A 16814-nucleotide genomic window follows, 5' to 3' on the forward strand; every position below is an offset into this window, starting at 1 on the left:
GCTTCCAAAAGTCTAAGTAAGACAACTCATAACAAAACAATTCTTCAGTGAAAAAGTATTAGGCGCAGGGAGCTGGGCGGTACTGAGAGTCTTCTCCTGGGTCGTTGGCTGTGCAGAGCGCTTTATCCGCGAGGTCCCTCCTGGCCAATCGAATGTGGGGAGGCGCATCGAGGTCAAATCGCGCCTCGGACCCCCCCACCCATACGCTGCACAAGGTCCCCGGGCGGCCTGAGGCGCGGACCATAGCCAAGGGGTTCCGCTCGGGGACCGTGCCGGGCGGACTACACTGAGAGCCGGACTGGAGACCCAACCAAGGGTACCCCGAGAGCGCAGGCGCGTGTGCCCAGCGTCGCCGTGACCCCGGGCGCGCCCGTGCGTGCGCGCTCGTTATCAGGCTCTGGGCCGGCCGACCGGAAAGGGGCTTGCGCACCGGGCCCGCCCCCGCCCCGCCACCTCCCTCCCTCCCTCGGCGGTGCAGCCGCATGGGGGGATCGGCGCCGGACCCGGGACCGCGGGGCTGCGCGTCCTGACACCGACCCGGCCTCGGCCCCCGCACAGCCGTTTCCCGCCGCCCCATCCCGGGTCCCGTGCGTGGTCTCGCCAAGGGCAGAGCCGCAGGATGAGGTTTAAGGCTCCCCCGGGTCGGGCGGCAGCAGTCCGCAAGCCACCTTTGTTCACAAAGGCCAAGGGGGCCCCCGCCTTCTCTTCTGTCTCTGCCGCCGCGTCGCTGTGCGCTACATCGGCCCCTACTGAGGCGGGCGGCGGGTACCCGTAGCCGCTCGCCGCACCCCGCTCCGGCTCCGCCCCGTCTCCGCCCCCGGCGCTCACTCCGCCCGGACTCCTTCCCGCCGGCCCCGCCCCGGCCCCGCCCCCGCGCGCTAGCGTTCGGCGGAGCCGCCCGGGCGGCCAGGACCCGCGAACGCCGAGCCTGGGGCGCAAGGCGAGCGCTGCCAGTCGCTCCAGCTCCTGCTCCCCGCCCGGCGGGCGGGCCATGTCCCGGGCTCTGGCCGCGGCGCGCACTCCGGCCCGGCCATGAGGAGCGGCGCGGAGCGCAGGGGTAGCAGCGCCGCGGCGCCCCCCAGCTCGCCGCCCCCCGGCCGCGCGCGCCCCGCCGGCCCCGACGCGCCCCCCGCCCCGCCGCCGCCCGCCGCCGGCCAGCCCCGGGCCAGGGACACGGGCGATGCCCGCGCGCAGCCGCGCCCCCTGTTTCCGTGGAGCAAGTGGAAGAAGAGGATGGGCTCGTCCATGTCGGCGGCCACCGCGCGGAGGCCGGTGTTTGACGACAAGGAGGACGGTGAGAACGGCCGCGGCGGAGACTCCGGGCCGCTCGCGGGGACAGCGTTGGGACCCGCGCCGTCTGGGGACTCGGCGCGCTCTCGCAGCGGGGCCGCGGCGGGAGGATTTCCGCGGGTCGGGGCACCAAGGCCTCCCGGTGGGAAGGCGTCAGGGGCGTCTCGGTTTCCGAGGAAACTCGCGAACGGTGCTTGCGGTGCCCACGCGTGTCTTCCGTGTCCAGTGGCGGCGCGACGGGAGGAGTAGGCCGGCTGGCCCTGCGGGGTGAGGGTCTGCGGTCGGTAGGCGCGAAGGCCCCCGCAGTAGCGAGGGCGCTGTGTTTGCATTTTCCTTTCTTGCGAGGTGTGAGCGCTCGGTTGTTACTCTGCACCTGAGGTGTGCCGAGTTTGCGAAGGGAGATGCCTGCCCCACAGGTGGCGCGGGGGCCCGGCCCTCGGAGCTCTCAGTGTAGGTGACGGCGCCGCGTGGCTGCCGGCGTGCCCACGTTTGCACTCAGATGTGCGGTGGAGGCTTGCCTTTGTGCAAAGACCTGCCCTTTTGGGAACTAGTTTGCCTTCAGGTCCCCCTGCAGGTAAAGCTAGTGACCCGGAGGTGGGCGCTGGTGGAAAGCAGGAAAGGCCCGCAGGCACGCCTCCTGGAGCCCTGCTGGGCACCGGCCCTTTCACTTAGCACCCTCGGGAAAGGTGGCTGTGCAGTGTCCGCCCCTGAGGCACTGTGATACTTTCACAGGCAGACATACAGCTCTTCTCTGCAGATGTCATGCAGATAAGTTAAATGCTACAAGATGACACATTTGATGTTTTTTTGACATTTTCTTAAAATAGTCGAAATATGCATTTTTCATATGTAGGCAGCCTGCAGAAGTAGGATGGATCTTTTATAATTTTAGAGCACAGCTCAGCGAAAGAGCCCAAGCTATTTATTTCTGGTAAATAATTTAAGCATTATAGGAAATTACAATAATACGCCCTCAGGCCAGTGTTGGAGAATGTGCAGGCCACGTGGGCAGTCCTCACAGACAGCGATACGGGGGCCTGTTGCTCGGGGGGGGGGGGTGGGGGGGGCCTGGGCTCGGATGAGCCTGGCCCCGGTCATCGGGGAGGGGCATGGAGCCTGGACTTGCTGGAGGGGCATTCAGGACCAGCCACGCCCACTCAGTGTGTTCTGGGGAGACCTGTCTTCGTGTTCTGAACTTTGGAACACAGCTCACTGCTGGGAGTGTTTCATACGTTATATGTTTTTGTTTTTAGAGTAAATATTCAAAGTGGAGAAAGCCCAGAGTGAATTAGGAACTAATCAGGAAGCAGATTTGCACCTAGCTTCTGGCCGCACAATGAGAAAACGTCTGAGAAATACATCAGATGTCTGATTTCAGTACTTGCTGGTGTCAGTTGAGAGCTGGCCACTCTTTCATGTCTTAGCATTATGCTCCCCAAGGCAGGTGATGTAGAAAGAGAGAAATTGAGGTAGCACAGTGGCTGCCTTCAGCTTTGAAAGGTAGAATTTTTCTACCTGTTCACAGTGTGTTATGTCTCAGAATCCAAGGATCGTTAAAGAGGGACCAAGAGCACAGAATCCATTTATGCTGCTCGCAATCTGATTTGAGAATTATTTAACACGACCCCCTTCTCCCCACCCCGTCCCCATTTGCCTGAAGCAGGACGGCAGAGGTGCCAGGCTTCGGCTACAGGTGCTCGCTCTTTAGCACATGTGCCCATCAATCACCTGCTCATCCCGGGGCATGGTGGCCACATCTCCAAACTGAACACAGCACGAGACTTACCTGGGCTTTGTTTGGTAAGATTAAGATGCCAAGCCTGGCCCTGGTCCAATGGCCGTGGATGTGATCCGGGTGGGCGGCCACTTTGTTCCACTTTTATTCCATGTTTTCACGTTATCGTCAGGGCGCACAGGACTTGGGAATCACAGTACGTGTTTGCAGAGAGAATGTTGTGCCGCTCTTGGCCTGAAGGCTGTGGGTTTATTTAGGCAGAAGGAGTGGGATTTGGAAAGGCGGAAGGCCAGTCTTTCAAGAGGGGAAAGGCTGCACCCCACCTTTCTTTCGAGGTGTGAAGTCGTCCCCCCAGACAGGGTCCCACACTTCCTCGGCCCTGTGCAGGGTGAGCTGAAAGAGGTGACGGTGCTGTGCTGAGGACGTGCATTTACTGGGACTGCACGGTTGCCATGGCGATGTGAGACCTTCTGATGAATTTTTTAGATTAAAATACCCAATTAATATATCAGATTTGGTATGCAGAGAAAAGGAAAAGAGAAAATAAGAGCGCAGTTTAACAGAGTGCCAGGTAGATTCCAACTAAAAAGCGGAGTTATGACACATAGGATCTTAAATGTCCCCTTCCCTGTTAACCCTGAGGTGCCTGGGCCACTGTCCTTATTTGGCAGGTGTTGGGTGCGTGTTCAGAATTCTCTGGGCTTCCTCCTCACACCAGAACCAAGGGGCCCCTTTCTTCTTCCCGAAACCCCATGCCTCCTCCCGTGCGACCCCTCTCAGGCTTCAGGAGCAGTTGATTTAGGGGTTGACCTTGCTCGGGACCTGCCCCAGTGCTGCGGGGTGCTGGGCAGGGCCCTTCATTCCTCTCGTCTGGGTGTCCCCACGAGGGTGCTGAGCGGGGTTCCATCACTTTCTGCCGAGCAGCTCTGTAACCGGTAACTGGGGGGCACCCGCCCTTCTCAGCAGTCTGGCTAATCTCAAACCTAACATGGTATTAGCTTGCTAGTGGGGGGCAACTAATCACCGAGAAGGTTTGCCTTTGCCCAGACAACTGGAAATAAGGGGGCCCTCGAGGGCTGGAACGCCTGGCCTGGGTGTGTTGGGTGGGGTGGGCAGTAAGGTGGGACACGGGGCTACCAGAGTCTCATAACCTTTTTCAAAATTTATAAAACCTTTGTTTTTTTAATTATAGAAGCATTATTAAAGGGTATAAATTTGTGAAAGAGTTTAAGACTTTGCTAAAATTGTCCTATATAGGAAAACCAAGACATCAGTAATTTCAGCACTGAGACCTATTAGCGTACTCTGCCGCAGCCTTCTTCTAGGAATGTACTCACACATCAGCCATGTAGAAACAGTCTTTATGTCTTTGATACAGAAATGGGATCATGCTCCGTATACGGTTTTGTCTTAACCTGCGTTTTTTACTTAGCAGCGTGTCATGACTGTCTTATAGATCTACAGCATCCTTTGTTGGCTAAATTTACAATAGTGGTTCTCAACCCTGTGAACTAGACTCAAAGGATGCTCTTAAAAACTGTGGATGCCTCCCCTGGAAATTCAGGTTGAGTTTGTTGGGGTGGAGTTGGGGGGCACTGGAGCTCAGGCACCAATACGTAAACAATTTACCAGTGAGCATCCTTGTATGTTCATCTTTGTACACTTGACATTATTTCCTTAGGATAACTTCCTAGGAATGACATCGACGGGTCAGAAGAGTGTGCACATAGAGTGGCTTGGTGCCGCTGGCCAGCTCCCTTGGAGATGGGCAGTCCCGGCACAAGACATGGCTGTCCTGGACGGTTGTTACATGGTGGTGACCAAATGGATGTGGCTGCTGCAGGTGCGGGGTACCCAGATGAAGGAGGAGGTGGGGAGACCAGTAGCAGACAAGGAAACATGAATAAATACAGTGAGCGGCAGGAGGGGCCAGAGGAGAGAGGAAGAGGGAGGCCTGTGTCCGGTGTGGCTGGCCAGGAGGGAGATCCTGTTTGCCGGCTCTCAGAGCGCACGGAAGGCCTCTTTCTCCGATCCTCACCACCTTTGGGTGTTAGTGGGGTCTATTTTTGGACCGTCTGAAAGGTAGAAAGATTGTATTAGTGCTCCGAGTCTCTTTGGTTACCAGTGAGGTTGGTAATGTTTTTCTTTCCATGTTTGGGGCGTTTGTGCTCTTCTTTCCTGAATTGCCAGCTCTTACCCCTGACCTGTGCTTCCTGTTGGGATGTTTGCTGCCTGGTTTCTTTTCACCATTCCCAGTATATAACGGCATGCCCTGGAGCAGTCATTTATCTTTCTCTGTTGCTAGTTTTTTTCCGTGTGGGTGTGCTTAGTTTTTGTGTGGTCAGATTCATTCAGATCTTCCTTTCTGGCAGTTTCCGGCCTTGGTGCCCTGTTACACCAAGCACAAGTGATACTCATTCAACTTATAAACCTGCACCTGCACTTTCTTCTAGTACTTCTGTGGTTTCACTTTTCATGTTGCAAATTTTGGTCAGTTTGGACTCAAGCTGGCCACAGTGAGAACGGTTTCCTCCCGTGGGTCCTGCTCTTGCTTAGGTTGGGCGCGTTCATTGCCTGTTTCGGTCGAATTGTGAACGAGATCTTTGCAGCCATCACGTTGCACCCTGGTTAGTGCTGGTATGAAGGAAAGCTTAACTTGGAAAAATATCCGTCCCGCGTGTGGTTGCTGTGCTGAGGCTCCCGTTAGTCCTCATGGCGTTTGAGTTGATTTTCCCAGGCTTCCTGGGTGGTCGGTCGTGTCACCTGCCAACAAGGACTCGGTGACTTCACGGTGCTTACGCCCACTCTTCCCCATCGTGTGCCCAGGGCTCACGGGCAGCGGAGAGCGGTGCTGAGCACACGGGGGGCTGACCCGATCGTGCTGATGGGGCCGTGGTTCCAAAGTGACAGTCTAGCCCTGTTTACTGAGTCTTTGTCCAGTGGTGCGTGGACCTGGGTTTTAATAGGTGTCTCTTCCCTTCCCTCCTGACCCTGGGAAGAGGGGGTGGCTGGCGATGGGGGTGGCAGCTCTCTGTGTGGCCCAGGCTCGGGCTGATGGCAGTTCACACCCCGTCCCCTGCAACGCGGGGGCCTTGGTGGCCAGCAGCCTCGTGGCTGCAGACCCTGGGTTCCTTTACCAGCTGGCAGCAACGGTGCAGAGGCCCCCGGTGCAGGGGTGGGCATTTGGGTTCAAGGTGGGGAGGAGGCGTGTGGTCCCGGCTGGCCTTGCACCTCTGCTCCTGGATTCCCTGGGTTCCCACATGCAGTGCCAGGTGTCCCGGCGGGGCCGTTGGGTGGCGCTGAGTTTGCTGTGTTCCTGTGGCTGACGAGGCTGGTCTGGGATGGACTTGGGACCCACTGTCGTACTTTTTTATGTAACAAACGTCAGCTCTGCACATCTATCCATCTGGCTGTGTTTTAAAATGCTAAAAATAAGTTGATTTTCTTTTAAAAATTTAACCACCCATCCTTCCAGTTGAGAAGTAATGCAAGGATGCATTGGAGGTAAGTTTTGTTCAGGGCTTCTCTTTGAGGATGGAGCCTCCCAAGGCCCCAAGATGGTCTGAGGGAGGCAAAGCCACGGACAAGCAGTTATTCGGAACAGGGTCGGGGCAGCTCACAGTAGCTCCCAAACTGTCAGGGGCCCCCAGTCCCCTGGGGACCTTGTGACAATGCAGATTCTGATTCAGCGGGTCTCGGGGTGGGGCCTTGGGGTCTGCGTTCCCATCCGGCCCCAGACGGTGCCAGTGTGCTGGACACGGAGAGGACACGCTCTGGGTGGGAGGGCTTAGCGAGGACCCAGCAGGCGGATGGTGGAGTGGGAGTGGGAACCCACGGGGCGTGGTCCCCAAGGCACTGGCCCGATGCACAGGGAGCAGCGCTCCGCGGGGCCATGGCAGTGGTATTGGCGATGGGTGGGAGTTTCCAAAGCTACTGCTTGCCCTTCGTCTGGAGACGGGCTGGCTCTTCCTGCAGAGGCATCTCATTTAGTTTTGTTCTTACTTCTGTGTCATTCTTTTTCTCTGGCGTAGCCTGCTACACACGTACCCAGAACATCAGTAGCATTTTGTATTCTGCATTTTCAGCTGACGCTACAGCCTGAACTTCTTCCTTTGCGATGACTAGGACTCAGTAATGTCCTCTGATTCTAACCCAGATGAGGCAGAGGATGCGCTACCAGAGGCAGGTGGCCCTGGGCTGTGTGGACACCCCCCTTCTGGTCGCTGTGTCCTCTTGTCCTGGCTGCACTGAGAGTCCAGCCCCACGCCCGGGATGTGCCATGTGGTGTCCCCTGTTCTAGGCCACCCCAGGTGGGACCTTCCTAGGGGGCGCCCGGCCAGCCCTGCGGGCCCCCGCGAGCCCAGTGGTCCCTGTGTTCAGGGTCTGTGCTCCGTGGCCCTGGTCCCGATTCCCCTGTCAGTAGGAAGCTCAGAACCAGATTTGATGTTCGTTCACCTTAGTGTGGGACCAGGCCTTCTACCTGGTGTCATTTTTCCTTCCCAATCAGATTCTTCCTCCTCATTTGAAAAAGACGTAGAACTTTGGGTTTCTTCCTACCTGCCTCACTCTGCTATCTCTGTATAACTCTAGGTAGAAATAAGGCTTTGGTAACCAGTGTTTCTACGGGCCGGTGAGGGTCCGGTGAGTGCTGAGCCTGGCTGTTCCCGCAAGCTGTGTGCACGCCCCCTCCAGCCCTGCTCCTGTCCCCCGGGTCGGGTCAACACGTCGTCCACGATGGCTCCTCTCTGGGGCCTCCTTCCAGCCTGGGAGGTGGGCGCACGCTGACCAGCGCCCTGCAGAACACGCTGGGCTCCCCTCTCTTCCCCAGACACTGGCTGGGGCCAGCGTGCTGAATGATTTTAAGGCTCAGAATTGGAGACAAAAAAAAAAAAAAAATTGGAGACAATTTGGGAGAAGCTACAATTAATAAAATTATTGTTATTTTTAAAAACTGGGAAGCCTGCTTCATCAAAAACTTTTTTTTTTTTTTTAAATGAAAGCTTCTTTCTTTCTTTCTTTCTTTCTTTTTGGCTGTGTTGGGTCTTCGTTTCTGTGCGAGGGCTTTCTCCAGTTGCGGCAAGTGGGGGCCACTCTTCATCGCGGTACGCGGGCCTCTCACTATCGCGGCCTCTCTTGTTGCGGAGCACAGGCTCCAGACGCGCAGGCTCAGTAGTTGTGCCTCACGGGCCTAGCTGCTCCGCAGCACGTGGGATCTTCCCAGACCAGGGCTCGAACCCGTGTCCCCTGCATTGGCAGGCAGATTCTCAACCACTGCGCCACCAGGGAAGCCCCAAAAACTGTTTTGCCCGTTGACCTGAAATCTATTATCTAAAAACCAAGGCAGCTGACCGAGATCAGTGTGGCTCCGTCCAGCCCCACATGGGTCATTTGTCCCCACCCTCCGCATCCCCAGGTGTGACACGGGAGCCTGCGGTGGCCCCAGTCGGCGCTGTGCAGACCCGGCTTGGTGTTCTTTAAGTCGTGAAGCCAAGGAGATGATGTGGGTGAGAGTCAGCGTCGCCCCCAGTTTATTAAAAATAGGAGCTGAGCACATTCAGATTGCTGGTGTTTAAACGCTGACTTGGCAGGTCTCTGCCCTCTCATCGCGGCTCTTCCTTCACACGCACCAGGCGGGGCTTGTCACCGAAGCCAGAGATGGGCAGCTTTGCGCTCGTGTGTCTGTGAGTCTGTTAGGCCTGGCAGGACGCTCAGCCTTCTCGGGCACCAGGAACACCCCCACCCTGCCCCGAGCAGGGTCCGAGGTTCTCAGTGCTGTCCTCCCGGGCCCCGCATCGGACTTGGGCCCGTTTCCGGAGCGCCCGGGCCCTGGGAGCCAGGAGCGGGGTCTTGGTCCCTGTAGCTCAGACCGGACACTGTTTTATTATTTATTGCTGTAATAAAAACCCCCCAAACTTAGTGACTTAGCAACGACCATTTTTATCATTTCTCAAGATTCTGTGACCTGGGAATCTGGACAGGGCCCAGTGGGGGTGGGTCCCCTGCTCCACGTGCCACCTGCAGAGCCGGAACGTGCTTGGTGGCTTCCCGTTCACGGTGCCTCGTGACGGCTTAGAGGCCTCAGGCTGGTGGAAGCCCCCGCGGGAGTCGTGTCCCGGGGGGGGGGGGTGTTGCTGGGGGGAGGGGTGTCCTTGGGGGGCTGTCCGTGGGGTCTCAGTTCCCGCTGGCGGCTGCCGGATCAGTTATCTATGACCGCTTAACACATTGCCCCAGAACGTAGCGGCGTAAAGCGACACACATCACGTCCTTGTTTTGGGAGTTGGTAACTCTCGGGGGTGGCTCAGATCCCGGGCCCGCGCTGCACTGTTCCAGGAGCCCCCTGTGGCTGTCCTGGGGTCATGTTTGTTTGCATTGTCCCCGATTCTTTCCTTTTTTCTTTTTCTCCTTGTCAGGGTCCTCTTGTGTTTCTGAAATCATATTTTAGCTCCTCAGGCAGAAAGGATAATTTGCAAAGTTAGCACAGGACTGAGAGAGGAGAAAAGGAGGAAGATAAGACAGAAAGGAGGGAAGATGCAGAGAAAAGGGGGGGGTAAAACAATTACGCGCTGAAGAAAGGGTTGGGTCCCAGCGTCCATGGGCTTGTGCATGGGCTGGCGTGGCCCTGCCCCGTGGCAGATCTGCCTGGTGCTGCAGGCAGTGGCAGCTGAGACGGAGCAGCGGGTGGGCAGCGTGGGGTGCGTGGCTGCCGCCCGGGCGTCTGGGGACAAAGCGGAGAAGGGAGGCCCGGGCGCTGTGCCCCGTGCAACTAGAGTCGGGCGGTGGACCCTCAGCTGTGTGGACCCCGAGGCTCCCTTCCCAGAGCCCACAGCGCTTGGAATGTGCCGAAAGGAAGGGGCTTAGCCAACAAAGAGCCCCCGGAGCTGGGCCTGGCGCAGACCCTGTGCTGGTGCCGGGGGTGTGAACCATCAGAGCAGGAAGTGGTGGGAGGGACCGAGAATTTGGGGTCAACTCCTGCTGTCCCAGGCTGCCCCCCGACGACCTCAGCCCCCCCGCACCCCACGCTGCCCTGGGCTCCTCTCCAGGGTCACTGACCTTATGGGAATCAGCGGGCGTGAGCCTGCGGCTACTGCATCCTCACTGTGGCCGCGCACCCGTGGATCCCCTCCTGTCCGGTGAGCAGGCATCATTATTAATAGCGTCTCCTTTCGCTCTTAGACGTGTCCCAGTTTGGATGATAGATTATACGGCTGCCCATCTAGCTGCCAGACACTGTTGCCCGATGATCCTTTTTTCCTTTATGGCTTTTTATTATATAACGGAAAGGGACAAGAAAAACATTAAGACTTTCAGTGTCTTATGTAATCTCACCACTATTATAACAACCATTTGCACTTTTTCGTATCGCCTTCCAATCCATACTTGAATACATACAAAATATCTATTACTTTTAAAAAACTTTTTTAAAGTAAACTTTGTTTAGAACATTTTAGCTTTACAGAGAAGTTGTGAAGGTTTTACAGAGGGTTCTTATATACCCCACGCTAGTTTCCCCTAACGTTAATATTGTACCTTTGTCATAACTAGGGAACCAGTGGTGAGACATAGTTCTACTAGTCAGGGTTCTCTAGACAAACAGACCAATAGAATAATAGCGTGTGTGTGTGCGTGTGTGTGTGTGTGCGTGTGTGTGTGCGTGTGTGTGCATGTGTGTGTGCGTGTGTGTGTGTGTACACACACATGCTTACATACATGTATTTAAGGAGGTTTATTAAGAGGAATTGGCTCAGGCAGCTATGGAGCCAAGAAGTCTCACAACCTGCCGTGTGCGAGCTGGAGCCCCGGGGGAGCCTGTGCAGTGATTCAGGGCGAGTCTGAAGGCCTGAGACCCCGGGGAGCCGATGGTGTGGTCCCAGCCTGAGGGCAGGAGAGGATGAGACCAGGGGTCCCTGCTCAGCAGTGCGGCAGGAGAGGGGGACCTCCCTCCTTCCTCCGCCTTCTGTTCTGTTGAGGCCTCAGGGCACTGGTTGACGCCCACCCACAGCTGGGAGGGCCACCTACCCTACTGGGTCCCGGGTTCAACTGCTAATCTCATCTGGAAACTCCCTCACAGACACGCCCAGAACACTTTAATCTGGGTGCCCAGGGCCAGTCAAGGTGACATGTGAAATCTCTCAGTAACTGAAGTCGTAGTTTATTCAGGTTTGACTTGTTTCTACTAAATATCCTTTTTCTGTTCAAGGATCCCACCCAGAATCCCACATGACATTTAGTTGTCCCTCTTTAGGCTCCTGTGAGCTGTGACAGTTTCTCAGACTTTCCTTCTTTTTTTTTAAATTAATTAATTAATTTTTTATTTTTGGCTGTGTTGGGTCTTCGTTTCTGTGCGAGGGCTTTCTCTAGTTGCGGCGAGTGGGGGCCACTCTTCATCGCAGTGCGCGGGCCTCTCACTATCGCGGTTTCTCTTGTTGTGGCTCACGGGCTCTAGAGCGCAGGCTCAGTAGTTGTGGCGCACAGGCTTAGTTGCTCTGCGGCATGTGGGATCTTCCCAGACCAGGGCTCGAACCCATGTCCCCTGCATTGGCAGGCAGACTCTCAACCACTGCGCCACCAGGGAAGCCCTGACTTTCCTTCTTTTGATGACCTTGACAGTTTTGAGAATAACTGGTCGGGTATTTTGCAGAATATCCTTCAGCTGGGATTTGTGAGGTTTTTCTCATGGTTAGACTTGGGTTATGGGTCTTTGGGAGGAAAACCACAGGAAAAGTGCCCTTCTAGCCACGTCCTGTCAAGGTATGTACTCTCAGCACGACTTAGTGCTGCTGCTGCTGACCTTGATCACCTGGCCGAGGTCCTGTCTGTCAGGGGTCTCCGCTGTCAGGTTACTCGCCCCCCCTCCCCACCCCTGTGCACACTGTGCTCTTTGGAAGGAAGTTACACTGCACTGCCCACACTTAAAGGGTGGGGGGGGTTAAGGTCCACCTCCTTTAGAGGAAGGTAGTTACATAAAATTATTTGGAATTCTTCTGCACAGAAGATTTGTGTATTCTTCCCATTTACTTTGTTATTCAGTCATTCATTTGAACCCATATGGACTCATGGATATTTGTTTTATACTTTGCATTATGATCCAATACTGTTGTGTTTTGTTTATTTATTTTTTGCTCAAATCGTCCAGCTTTAGCCATTGGAAGCTCTTCAGTTGGCTCCTGTGTCCCTTTGGCCTGCTGTCCTCACTGTTTTCTGCCTTTGCTTCTCTCTGAGCACTTCCTTACTTTCTGCGATTAGAAGATGCTCTAGGCTCATCATGTATATTCCCTGACCCAACCCTAGAATCAGCCAGTTCTCCAGGGAGCCCTGGTCCTTCTACTGGGGAAGGTGTTAGAAACCAAGATCTGGGTGCCAGGTGTGCTCATCGTTACTGGGAGATAATGATCTTTTAAAGCACAGAGCTATGTAAAATAGATAGCTAGTGGGAAACAGCCACGTAGCACAGGGAGATCAGCTCGGTGCTTCGTGACCACCTAGAGGGGTGGGATAGGGAGGATGGGAGGGAGATGCAAGAGGGAGGAGATATGGGGATATATGTATACATATAGCTGATTCACTTTGTTATACAGCAGAAACTAACACACCATTGTAAAGCAGTTATACTCCAATAAAGATGTTAAAAAAAAAACAAAGCACAGAGCTGATCACACTGCTCCCTGGCGTAAGGCTCTGGTGTCCGCCATCACTGCATTCGTTTAACTGAATGTACCTACTGTGCACCTACTCTGTACGCTGCAGGCGGGAGGGAGTGTGAATTGATACAGCCACTTGGGAAACTGCGTGGTGCACCGTTTCTGGGAGAGAGCACAGCCCTGACGTCCAGGAGCTAGCCTGGACCTCGCCGCTGGCCCTGGCATTCTCCTGCTGCACGTAAACGATTTCACAGAGCCCCCGCAACAGACCCCTCTGACCGTGGTGGGTCAAGACAAACACAAGACCCCTCCGTAATCCTTCTGGAACACAGGCAGAAACATGACGATTGTCCAGGCCCAGATGACCAGACTCCCTGTGTCCTGGCCGCTGCTTTGCCAGTTGCAGCTCTTGCTTCACTCCTTCTCAGCCTCTGTAGTGGGGTTAAGATGCCCAATCATCAAGTCACGCAGCCTCCAGACAGTGTGGGGCCGTGCTGCTTGAACCCTCCTGAAGGTCACTGACACGAGCCCAAACCCTGACTCTCGCTGAGATGCCCGTTCTCCCTGTGGCACGGACAGTACACGGCTGTGTGCAGCCTTAAGCTGTCTCTGCTGGTCTTTGGCTGGGGGCATGAACACCTGCAGCTCAGGATTGCATTCCTAGGTGGGACCCATCCAAACGTGTACATCCGTGCGCCCAAAGACGCACACACGGGAGTCCACACGGCACTGCGTGTGGTAGCCTTCTAGAAGCTGGAACCGGACCAAGCGTCCACCGACGTTACTCGGACGAGTGAATCCTCGGGTCTTCGTTCGGTGCGTCCTCTGCACCGTGAGAGTGAAGGCCTCATGGCCGCACCCCACACGGTGCACCTCTTAACCTGCTGCCGAGGGAGCGAGGGTCCCCGCTGCCGACTCCGTTTGTGCGACAAGCACAGAAGCCGCCGAGGTGCTGGTCTGTGCCACAAGATGTCAAGCCCATGTCCCCCTGGGCGGGGGCACCGGGGTCCCCCATTGTTTGAGCTGAACGCTTGTCAGATGTACACTTTTTCTGCGTGTTTGTTACACTCTCATCAAAAGTTTATAAGAATATTTAAAAAACCCCACTAGTGTCCAGCCTCCCACCCGGCAGTTCTGGGGCTGGGGAAGAGCTGTCCAAGGTACCGGCTCTGGGCGGGAGGAGAGAAGCCTGCAGGTCAGGCCCCTGGGGCTCCAGGGCTGAGCTTGAGCTGTGCACTGGGCCGAGTGCACGTTTTGTAACTGTTGACTCGTCACATCACAGGCTCCCGAGGGTGGACAGGAGTGAACCATGTGTTTTGGTGTCCCCAGGGTAGAGACGAATGCCAGGCGTGCAGAAGACATTCGATGTGTGGCTGGGGAGAGAACAAACAACCTGCTTCATGCTTCCCGTATTGAGAAAGCTTTGCTTGATGCTGTGGCCTGATTCCTTTGCTCCCCATTTTCAGCAAAACTCTTTGACAGCACTTTGTTCTCTCAGGTGCCAGTCCTGCCCTGCGATGCTCCCCTGAGCCTACAGGAGCCAGGATTTGTCCCCATGGCCTCACAGCCCTAGTGAGGGTCCCCTGCATGGGGCGAAGTCTGACGCCCGGTTCTCAGCTCTCTTGTCCTGGACCCACGGCAGAGCTTGACCCTCTGGGCCCCTCCCAGCTTCCCTGTCTTCCCGCAGCTTCCAGGACGCCCACTGCCCTGCTGTTCCTTCTTGGCCCCTCTTAGGACCCTTCTCCCCTCCCCGCCACGGTGACGCTGGAGCACCTGGGGCCCCTGCCCGCTCCCTCCTTTTCTGCTGTGCTCACGCGGACAGTCTCGCAGTTCCAAATATCATCCATATGCCGGCGACTCCCGGTTTTGTCTCCAGCCCGGACCTGCTTCACACGTTGCAGACTGTTCTGTCCAGTCTCTGGCTCGTATGTCACAGATATCTCCTTGAACACATTCACACCTGCACCCCTGCAGTCTCCTGACTCGCTGACCTCATCCTTCCGAGTGCCCCTAGACCCATCCGTGAGCCCTCTTCCACTTGGCAGCCCCTCCCCGCCCTTCAAGTCACCTTGGCTCTACCTTCCAGAGCATGGGCTGCCTGTGTCCCTCCCTCCCACAGGCCCCGGGCACCGCGTCCCCGCCCCCTCCACCTGCACCCAGCACGCAGGTCCCCGCTCCTCCACCTGCATCAAGCACGCTGGTCCCCGCCCCTCCACCTGCACCCAGCACCCTGGTCCCCGCCCCTCCACCTGCACCCAGCACCCTGGTCCCCACCCCTCCACCTGCACCCAGCACCCTGGTCCCCACCCCTCCACCTGCATCAAGCACCCTGGTTCCCACCCCTCCACCTGCACCCAGCACCCTGGTCCCCGCCCCTCCGCGTGTGCCTCTGCTCTCTGCAGGGCAGTGTGTCCCAAGGGGCATCCCCTCGTTCTCTGCTAGGAGGCCAGGGTGATGCTCTCTACTGGGCATCCACCACGCCAATGGCCCACCTAGCACCCAGGGGTGGCTCTCCATGTGGCATCTGCCCACAGCTCCTGCCCAGAGCATCGCATGGCCCGCTCTCCCCAGAGGCCAGGAGAGCAGCCGGCCAAGTGTTTTGGCAGCAGGGTGGGGCAGTGATTTGGCCGGAGCACGGACCACCATGTCTCCTTCAAGCCTTTGCACGTCCTTCTCCCAGGAGACCCACTTTACAATTGTGCCTGGGGACCCACCGGGCCCCTGCCAGGCCCCTGTCCTGCTTTGCTTTCTGGGCACTTACCCTGGCAACTGTGTACTGCATAGCCTGTGACATCTGCGTTCCTCTCAGCCCCTGGCCCCAGAGCGAACATCCCACGAGGCGGGGTTTTACCTCCTAGGTTCCTTCCTGTATCTCACGTGACTCGACATCACCTGGGTAGGGCGGGCACCGAGTGAACACGGGGTGAGGGGGGCTGTATGCCCGTGACTCTCCTGAAGGGCCCGCTTCGGGGCAAGCAGTAAGACATCTCAGAGGGAGGCCTTCCAGGGCCCTCACTCCCCCCGGACAGCGCGACCACTCTGCTGAATTAAGGCCCAGGGCACACTGTTCCTTCAACCGTGCTTTCTGTGTTAGGTGGCAAGGGCCCTGGCCTTGGGGGGCCAGGCAGAGGGCGACCCCACCTCCCTGGGCAGCAGGAGCCGATGTTCCTTTGGACAGTCAGACCTGGGCTTCCGTCCTTGCTGACTCTGTTCCCCCTTCTCTGACGGACGTGCTTTCTGTTCTGGGCTGTCGGAACATTTAGGTCAGGCCCGCGGCTCACTCGGAGAAACAGGCCCAGAAAGCTTGGCGTTCGGACAAGTCGCGGAGCAGCATCTGCAGGGCCAGGGCGGTGCCCGGGCCGTTTGAAGGGGGCACAGATGTGATGGAGGGGTTTCGGCAGCTGCAGGCGCCACTGCCCCGAGTTAGGCTGGAAGCTCTTGCACGTGGGCTGGTTACGAAACACACGTCTGACTGGAGCCGAGTGTGGTCGATGGGCTGCCCGCATGCAGGGCCGGGGCGGCCTCCCTCCGCAGAGGGTCCTGGGGCTGGCAGTGCCTGGCTGTGCCCGCAGGACCCCCGGACGTCCACAGGCCTGAGAGTGGAGGCTGCCCTGTGCTGCATGGAGCGGGGCCGCTTCCAACCCGGGCAGAGGCAGCAGTGCTGGCGTCGGGCCCGATCGCCCCGGGGGGCAGGGCCGTGCTGTGCACGGGGTGGGGGGGCAGGGGGGGCTGTCAGCAGCTGACTCTGATGCAGGAGCACACCCCGCTCCGTGCTCCTGACAACTCATCATGCCTCCAGGCATTGCCACGTGTCCCCTGGGGGTGACACCGCCCCCAGCAGTGAGAACACGGCGCTTTGCTTTTCTGTGGCTGCAGCTGGGCACTGCATGGAGGCCGTAGCTGCCGGGCTGGGGCGGGCGGTGTCGCTCCCGAGCGCCTTTGGGAGTCCCTGCCCCTGGCCAGGCTTCTGGGGCCAGAAAGGTGCAGACGGGGCAGAAGAGGCTCTGAGAAGCATTGGCCTCCGTGGGTGTCAGCCCCAGGCCAGGCCCCAGGTCCCCCAGTGTCCCCTGCACCAGGCGCCACAGCCTGGCCTCGCGTGGCTCATTTTGCCGACTCCAGCGCCTGCTTTGGGGGGCTCCAGGGTTGAGAAC

The 16814-nt window shown here is 57.3% G+C and overlaps 1 protein-coding gene across 3 annotated transcripts in view; it reads left to right on the forward strand.

Moving 5' to 3' along the window:
- The first annotated feature begins 1032 nt into the window (after positions 1-1032).
- The window catches only part of STK32C (serine/threonine kinase 32C), an 82816-nt gene continuing 67034 nt past the window's right edge, over positions 1033-16814 (forward strand). For 2 of the 3 annotated variants that reach the window (XR_005016726.1, XM_036827709.1), the window contains exon 1: positions 1151-1294. Coding sequence is in view for 2 of the 3 variants with exons in the window: in XM_036827709.1 (XP_036683604.1) it covers positions 1234-1294 (61 nt within the window). In the remaining variant the exon portion in view is untranslated. Of the gene's footprint in view, positions 1295-16814 lie in introns of all 3 variants that reach the window. The other variant, XM_036827708.1, reaches the window with a different exon arrangement.

This window comes from Balaenoptera musculus, chromosome 16 (assembly GCF_009873245.2).
Source record: "Balaenoptera musculus isolate JJ_BM4_2016_0621 chromosome 16, mBalMus1.pri.v3, whole genome shotgun sequence".
In the NCBI taxonomy this organism is placed as follows: Eukaryota; Metazoa; Chordata; class Mammalia; order Artiodactyla; family Balaenopteridae; genus Balaenoptera; species Balaenoptera musculus.